The sequence below is a fragment of the Eleginops maclovinus genome, chromosome 4, assembly GCF_036324505.1.
Source record: "Eleginops maclovinus isolate JMC-PN-2008 ecotype Puerto Natales chromosome 4, JC_Emac_rtc_rv5, whole genome shotgun sequence".
Taxonomy (NCBI): Eukaryota; Metazoa; Chordata; class Actinopteri; order Perciformes; family Eleginopidae; genus Eleginops; species Eleginops maclovinus.
Window position 1 is genome coordinate 8,388,389 of NC_086352.1, and position 8,345 is coordinate 8,396,733.

At 41.6% G+C, this 8,345-nt stretch overlaps 1 protein-coding gene across 2 annotated transcripts; it reads left to right on the forward strand.

Annotated features, from left to right (window-relative positions):
• Positions 1 to 390: 390 nt before the first annotated feature.
• On the forward strand, positions 391 to 8,268 carry nod2 (nucleotide-binding oligomerization domain containing 2). 2 transcript variants are annotated; one of them, XM_063882590.1, is made up of 11 exons: positions 393 to 649; positions 839 to 1,394; positions 2,689 to 2,815; positions 3,441 to 5,217; positions 5,722 to 5,805; positions 5,884 to 5,967; positions 6,064 to 6,147; positions 6,228 to 6,311; positions 7,506 to 7,589; positions 7,728 to 7,811; positions 8,011 to 8,268. In XM_063882590.1, exons 2-11 carry the CDS (start codon positions 909 to 911, stop codon positions 8,081 to 8,083), a joined length of 2,967 nt encoding a protein of 988 aa, XP_063738660.1. In that variant the 5' UTR covers positions 393 to 649; positions 839 to 908; the 3' UTR covers positions 8,084 to 8,268. The 2 variants fall into 2 exon arrangements, 1 of the variants encoding a protein (XP_063738660.1); XR_010165723.1 differs by lacking the exons at positions 5,722 to 5,805; positions 6,228 to 6,311; positions 7,506 to 7,589; positions 7,728 to 7,811; positions 8,011 to 8,268 and having other exon boundaries at positions 391 to 649; positions 6,064 to 6,127.
• Positions 8,269 to 8,345: the final 77 nt, after the last annotated feature.

The window sequence follows — 8,345 nt, forward strand, 5'->3', positions numbered from 1 at the left end:
CTTTGATCCAGAAGGTTGTGGGTTCAATCCCAGCCCGTGCGGTCATCATGTCGATGTACCCTTGGGCAAGATACTGATCCCTGAGTGGCTCCTGATGGCAAACAGTGTGAGAGAGTTCACTGGATATATTTTATAGCTTTAGCTACTTTGCTCAAAATATAAATCAAGTAACACATAATCATATAATATCCGATAGGTAATTACATCTACTCCATTTATCTGACAGAGTTTTTCATAGACATTTTACAGAAAAGTACAATTAGCTCCACCTTTACAAGCTGTGTTTACACATTACTGGATACTTAGTCATACTAGTTATATAATATATCTGAAATGGGCAATACTGCATCATAAGTACTTTCACTTTTGCTGCTGTATCTACAGTTTGATAGCAAAACTGTTGTACTTTCATTATAGTACCATTTATAATGCAGGCTTTTTTGCTGTAACTGTTTTTAAGATTTCCTTTGACTGCCGCCTCTCAGCTCTGTGTTGAAGTTGTTTTTTAATTTCTTGCCAAGATTTAGTTTCCATTTAAGAAAAGGGACTTGCAAAAATAGTTTCACTTTCAGCTTAGAATGAGGAAGAGGCTCTACCCAAAGAACAGATGGAGGGAAGAGAGAAAGCTCTCTGTCGTGGAGACTCTAACGTGAGTTTTAATATAGAAATGTTGCTTGTTACCGTGTGTTGCATGTTTTTAACAAGTGTTTATCAGCTAACATCAAACAAACAATCAGTGTGTATGAATGTTAGAAAGAACACACCGTAACCAGGGTGTCTTATTTAAAGCAGGGATGACAAGTAGCAGCATGATGACATGTGGGCGTTTGCTTTCAAGGTTGTGATACAGGAAGCAGTCTGAGGATACAACAGATGACACGGAGTATGGACGCTGAAATGCACAAAGCATGTTTGTCCAGGAGCTTGTGCTGAGACAACGCACAGAGATCCTGAACGCACTGTGCAGCAGCGGGTCAGCAGAACATCTGGAGCAGGTGTTGGACATACTGCTGTCTCAAGGGGAACTCACATGGGAGGACTACCAGAACGTACAGGTACCAGGTAGAGCGCTGCACTGCAATGCCAGAAAGCTGCTGGATCTGGTTTACACAAAGGGAGAGGACACATGTGGGCTCTTCTTTGCTGCTCTTAAACGAGTCTTGCCTGAAACAAAGGGAGTTGGCACCTTATCTTCAGGATGCAGCTCAATTCTGGAGGAAAAAGAAGAACAGCAGAACACATGTACTGAGACTCTTCTGACTCAAAGACCGAGCCTGGTAGAAAAGCTTCAAGTATGCATTGATGGTGCTTTAGAAGATCTTGTCACATCAGGACACTTCACTTCAGCAGACTGCGATGAAGTGCGGCTAGCCATACACACCCCCTGTCAGCAGGTACATTTTGAACACATTTTTTAACCATTGCCTTGGAAACTTCCTGTTTTTTTTCTCCATTTGTTCAATTGTCATGACTTTAGAGTTGTTTACGACAATGTAAAAAATAATCTGTTAAAAGACAAAATCCTGTTTAGAATATAAGTTATGGTATCACAATAAATTTAAAGCAAAGTAAGTAAAAGCCACCTCATTCTGCATGGCCCATTTTTGTATCATATATATAATTAAATCGTAGTTATAGCTGCATTATAGTGTGTTGCAGCTTGTACATTTCACATATAGGGATCAATAAAGTTAACTGATCAAATCTAAATCTGAATCTTCAAAGTAACTAAGGTTGACAAATAAATGTAGTGGAGTAAAAGTATAAAGTGGCCGAAAATGGAAAAGAGTTAAAGTTGCATTACTATTCACTGGCAAATTGGGACATTACAGGAACTGAATCTGTTTCTGGTTGGCGATGGGTAAAATCAGGTAGTCTGAGACGCTTTTTGGTAAACTATCAGAAAAACTAACAATGTTTTAGAAACTTGAACCATCAAACGCATCAAGAATCTCTGCCTTACTCTGACCGGTTCAGGTAAAACGGGTCCCAAATCCCCAAAATATGTTGTGTTATGAATCAACACAAAGTACAATCATTATTGCTGTTTTTACATGTTTGATGATTGACTGCTACTTTTTAAAGTTGTAAAAGCCTTTAGTGTCACAGATAAACTGAATTCACCCAAACATTGCTCAGCTGTCTTATAGGCTACTTTTATGGAAGGGCTTTGTGCTAATTCTACAGTAATACTTTATATTTGTGCTTATTTAGATCCTTTTTAAGCACTGAAGAAGATTAAATCTAACATATTTATATTATGTCAGTGGGGTCAATATTTAGCTAGCACCAACAACACGTTAGCTTAGCATAACACAAAAAGCATGGGAAGCGGGCTAACGGCAAACATAGTTAATTGACAAATGTAACCATCCACTTAGCAGCAGTAGCACCAGGTAATGTGCCTTTTCATGCTTTGATTCATCAAATATTGCATGCAAATTAATGAACAAGGTGCCATCTTGTACCTTTGAACTGCCTCAAGCTAGCTGTTTCCCCCTGTTGGCCGTCTTCATGCTAAGCTAACTGTGCCAACTTATACTTAGCTTATATAGTTTCTAACACAGCAGGGATTTCAACCTTTTTATCTAACCCGCTGGAAGTAAGCTACTACTTGTTTTTCCTTCCCAAAAGTGTTGACGTTGTATTTTATTAATGAATCTATCTGATGCCACTCATGTCATTCAGGCGAGGCGTCTGCTGGACCATGTCAGATCAAGAGGAGAATCAGCGGCAAAGGTTGTGCTTCTGTTCATTCAGCACCAACAGGAACCTGCACGTCCACTTACTAAGGACAAATGGACTCCTCCCAAAGGTATGCCATTGTTATAATCATGCTGAAAGTTAGCTCCCTTCGGCTTCTGTGACAGACAAGGTTTCCTAAAAATCCAGTAGTAGTTTTGTACTACTCTTTTCCCTTTTTCCTATTACCAGCTGTTCAGTATATCTATTTCAAACCAATATTGAGACTAATGGAATAGATGTTAGTGTTAGTTTAGTTTTCAGTGTATTTACTGTGGAGGTGTGTTGTAAATGATTCTGTATAATATATTCACTCCATCCAGTAGTAGGCTTGTTAGAAAACTATATTTTAAATACTTTGTGTCTGGGCCATTAATCTCAAGTCTCGGGTAGCTTATCTGGGTCTCCCTTTTTTTAAACACTTCAATGCTTTCTAATTTTTGTATTACTGTAAAAGGAGATTCCATGCAACTAAATATAGCAGATGTGCGTCCCTGTTCTTGTGGGGGATTTGAAAGAAATCTACAAAACCTACTGATGTATTTTAAATAAAGAGAAGTGGTCAAAGTTCCCAAAAAAGAACAGCGTTAACAAGTTTGTGCGAAAAAGATGACTCTTTATCACAGACACAGATATAATAATCATTTCGCAATGATGCATGCACTTTGTTGATGTTACGTGTGTGCTTTCTGTCACAGAGGTGTCTAAGTATCAGAAGAAGCTCAGCAGTTCTGTCTCCGCTCAGTCCTGCTTCCTCAGCACTTATGGAGGGACCAGCCACATGTCTCTGGATGACATCTACACTGACGGCCAGCTGGAACTCGCTCACAACTGCGTGGATGTCCATGGATCCTTGGGCCTGGAGGACATAGTGGGTGCATTGGGTACAGTGAACAAGGAGGCGGACACGGTGCTGGTGTCGGGGGAGGCAGGTGGGGGGAAGAGCACTTTACTCCAGAGGCTTCACCTGCTTTGGGCTAGGGGGGCGGCACTGAAAGACTTCCTCCTTCTGTTCCCGTTCAGCTGTCGCAGGTTGAACTCCGAGCACAGGGAGCTCTCTCTGCAGGAGCTGCTGTTTCAGCACTGCTGCTGGCCGGACCGACAGCAGGAGGAGATCTTCCAGTTCATCCTGGACCACCCACATCTCATTCTCTTCACCTTCGATGGCCTGGATGAGCTGAAGCAGAGCTTTACAGATGAGCACAGGCTCTGCTGCCCCACCCAGCGGGCACCTGTGCACATACTACTCTTCAACCTGATCCAGGGTTTCCTAATGAAGGGTGTGAGGAAAGTGGTGACCAGTCGCCCAGAGGCGGCGGGCCCTGTGTTCAAGAAACATCTCTGCAAAGAGATCCTCCTCAAGGGCTTTTCCCCAAGTGGGATTGACTGTTTTGTGAGGAAGCATCACAGCGATGCTACTGTGGCTGCTAAGGTTTTGGAGTCCTTGCAGACAAACACAGCGTTACTTGGACTGTGTCATAGTCCAGTCCTGTGCTGGATCGTCTCACAGTGCCATAAGGAGTTGTTAGGCTGCGGAGAGGGCAGCATACACACAATCACAGATGTTTACCTAATGATCCTGCAGCACTTTTTCCAGCACCAAAGCTCCCTGAAAAACACTAAAGGGCTATGTTGGCTTCAGGAGAATCTGCAAACTGTGTTGCATCTGGGGAAGCTTGCATTTGATGGGATACGAGCAACCTGTTACATCTTCTCAGGCACAGACTTGGAGACATGTGGTGTGACTGAGAAGGACATCTGTATGGGTTTTCTCATGCAGAGCAAAGATATATCCACCCACGCTCAACGCTATGAATTCCTTCACGTGACGATGCAATGTTTCTTTGCAGCTTTGCACATCGTGTTGTCAGATACAACTGACCACTCAACTATCCCTAAGCTCTTTGAGACACAGAACATGAAGCAGGCAGGTCAGAGCAGCAGATGCTTCATCGCCTGCTTGCTTTCCATTGACCAACAACAGAGGGCTTCAGGGGAGGAAGCTAAAGCCACTGAAATACCAAATCTGCACATCACAGCCACCTTTGTGTCTGGACTTCTGTCACCGCGCCATCGCAACCTGTGGCTCCACTGCTGCCCCAGCGCTGTGATGGAGAAGAGGATCCGACAGGTGGTGAAATGCTTATCCAAAGGCATGCAGAAACACTTTAAGTCAATCCCTCAGCCTGTAGAGGGGGACAAGAAGAGCATGCATGCAATGCCAGGCTTCGTCTGGCTTATCAAATGCATCTATGAGATGCAGGAGGGCAGGATTGCTAAAGACGCCATGAGTAAGCTGGAGGTGGACCACCTGAAACTGACCTACTGTAACATCGGTCCTGTAGAGTGCACGGCTCTAGCCTATGTGCTGCAGCATTTAAGGAATCCTGTCGGCCTGCAGCTGGACAACAACTCTGTAGGCGACGTTGGAGTGGAGCAGCTCCTCCCCTGCATGCACATCTGTAATTCCCTCTAGTGAGTATGACAAGTTGGCATTTTTCCTTTTTATCTATTCCTTAAAGTGAGCAAAGTTTCCACAATAGCATTATTTAAAAGAACAAATACATGTGATGTTTAGGTGCACTTATGCTAAGTCACTATCCAATTCATGCTACTTTTTAAATCTACTGAAATAGGAAAAATGTTCTACTTTTAATTGCCAAACACTTGTTTGATAAATTGAGTTACTAGTTTTTCTGGAGACTAATATATTAATACAATATGTTTATTAAATGTAGTAAATCTGCATGATAAATAGTAAGAAATAATACTCACCTATACCAGCTGCAGCATCAAATTAACACAAACATTAAAATAAGTTTCTTTGATTAGATATTTGGAGCTAAACTTTTTAACTTTGACTTCAGTAAAACTTTGATTGCAGGACTTTTACTTTACCAGAGTATTTCCACACTATGGTATTAAAGATCTAAATACCTCTTATGCCCCCTGAAGTGTCCTTTATTCTTCCTTTGTTAGCCTCAGAAATAATAACATCACAGATGAGGGGATCCGCAAGCTGCTTGCTAAAGCTATCGAGTGTGAAAACTTCAAGAAAATTGCGTAAGTGATGTCAAGATGATCAGGAAAACAAAAACCTATTTCATAAATAACATGGATTGACCATTTATTTGTCTGTAGGCTCTTCAACAACAATCTAACGGATGCCTGCACGCAGCACTTTTCTCACCTTCTGAAGAACAAGCAGAACTTTGTTTCTCTGAGGTCAGCGCATGCTGTATTTATATCAGCACTTAAACTATAATACCACATATTTGAACTGTAAAATGAATAGAAAATGAGCTTCTCCTTTTCTTTCAGGCTAGGCAACAATAATCTAACAGAAGAGGGAGCAAAGCAGCTGGCAGAGGGACTGAAATGCAACCACTCACTGCAGTATTTAGGGTAAAAGTCCTCTTGTAGACATGAAGGCATCTCATTGGTGGATCATTTCTATTCATTTACCATAATCCTTTTATTCTCAGTCTCTGGGGCAACAAGATAGGAGATGCAGGAGCAGAAGCCCTTGCCACCGCCCTAGAGAACAGCAACACGTTGGTGTGGCTCAGGTAACATTTGCTGTGAATAACGGCACGTTTGGTTTATTTAAAGAAGTAGTTTGGAGGTTTGAGTGTATCATCTACATTAAGGGATGATCAGAAACAAAAAGGAGTAACAACACAAAAGCAGAGCTATGTCTTTTCTTGAAAGGGGCAGCAGCCACATAAAACAAAAACCCCACCTTAAAAATAACCATATCAACAATCCACTTCCCTCGCAGAACACAGAAGTTGCTGGTTTAACGCTGCCTTAAGTAGGTAGACCAGTAACCCTCATGTACTGCAAGGTACATTTTTTGCTAACTGTAGTCTGGTAGCTTTAAAGTAACACAGATAACGTCCCCTACGTCCCTCTTGGAAAGGGCTCTTGAACAGCAAGTTAAAACAGCGAAATTATTTCAAATAAAACATGTTTATTTATTTATGTTATGCAAAATACACTTTTTGCTGTCTGTTATACATAAATATGTGTCCCCGGTGTGTAAAGAGACTCACAAAGGGTCAGAAAATACAACGCTCTCTCTTTTCCTCCTTACCCACACGTCTAAAAACTGGGGCACAAACGAGCTGATCCAGATTTGCTTCGGTTAGGACGTCATATCGGAAATGTGGGCTGGCTTTACATTGAACTCCTGGCAACGTCCCCACCACGTGACACCTATCATACACAATATACAGTCACGAGCTGAATCCCCTCCGCAGCACCTGTGTGTGTGTGTGTGTGTGTGTGTGTGTGTGTGTGTGTGTGTGTGTGTGTGTGTGTGTGTGAGAGTTGTTGTTTATATAATACATATAATGTCTCTGTTCTAGAGGTAAACACTGAGAAGTGTTTCAGAAATAATGCTGGATGTGGTTTGGAACATAATATGGGGTTTAATCACGGGAGCGATTAGCTGAGTTTCTCCGTTAGAGACTTCTCTCTTCAGACAGAGACATGACGCTCCAAAGGGGCCAGCTTCAGCTCAGCTCAAATTTAAAGCGACAGTCACAGAATCAGCACTTCAGGAACAGGGCTGAAATAGAGGGGTATGAGGGATGTTGCAATGGGTGGCCTGTTTGATATTTTGAGCAAAACACTTCACATATGTATGCATTGTATAGATATTGCCCGACAATATATTGCCCAAATATAGCATAAGAGGAGACCTTTAAGCAGTACGTCATGGAATACTTTACCTGATTATAACTCTAATTTAATGACAGCTTGGTAGGCAATGGAGTGGGGAGTGCCGGAGCATGTGCCATCGCCAACATTATCAAGAACTGTACATCACTGGAAGAGCTTTGGTAAGCGTTGGAGACAAGTTATACTTGTGTTGACATTACAATAACATTGTTATCCAAACAATTTTAAGAGTGTCATTACTAATACTGTGGCATTTACATTGCCCCACCCTCTCTGCACACTCCTGTTTCCTGTAAAAGGTTGACAGAGAACTGCATAACCAGATCAGGAGTGGAACGTCTGATTCAAGAAATGCAACACAACACCCATGTGAAATCAGTGTGGTGGGTAATGTTTATTCTGTGGGTTCACTGGTGCATGCCTGCTGGTTGTTTGCATTTTAAATCAAGGCTAAGGCAGGCCGGTTCTGCTTGTTTCCTTTTGTTCCTTGATACTGAATACTAAGTGCTAGTAAGTGTTTAAGCTTAATTGCCATTTCTAGTGTCATTTATCGATTTGTGTCTCTTTGTTTTAACTCTGCAGGTTACGAAACAATGACCTCAGTTCGGAGGAAGTGGAGGAGATGAGACAACGGGAGTCAAGACTTACCTTCTGATTTTGTGTACATTTAGACAAGAACTGTTTGTATTGCATTAAGAGTGTGTTTTTATTTATCATAGGAAATATTTGATGTGAAAATGTGAAATGTGAAATGTGTCTGCTAAGGTGTATCTTGGTTTGGTGCTTGGATAAAATGTTACTTTTGGGGTTTTTCTAAATACACAACACTATTTAAGTCAACCTTTATCTTGTTTGTTCTTTTTTGGGTGTAGGTAGGAAGGCACAACTATTATCACAACACTTTTATACTCCTACTG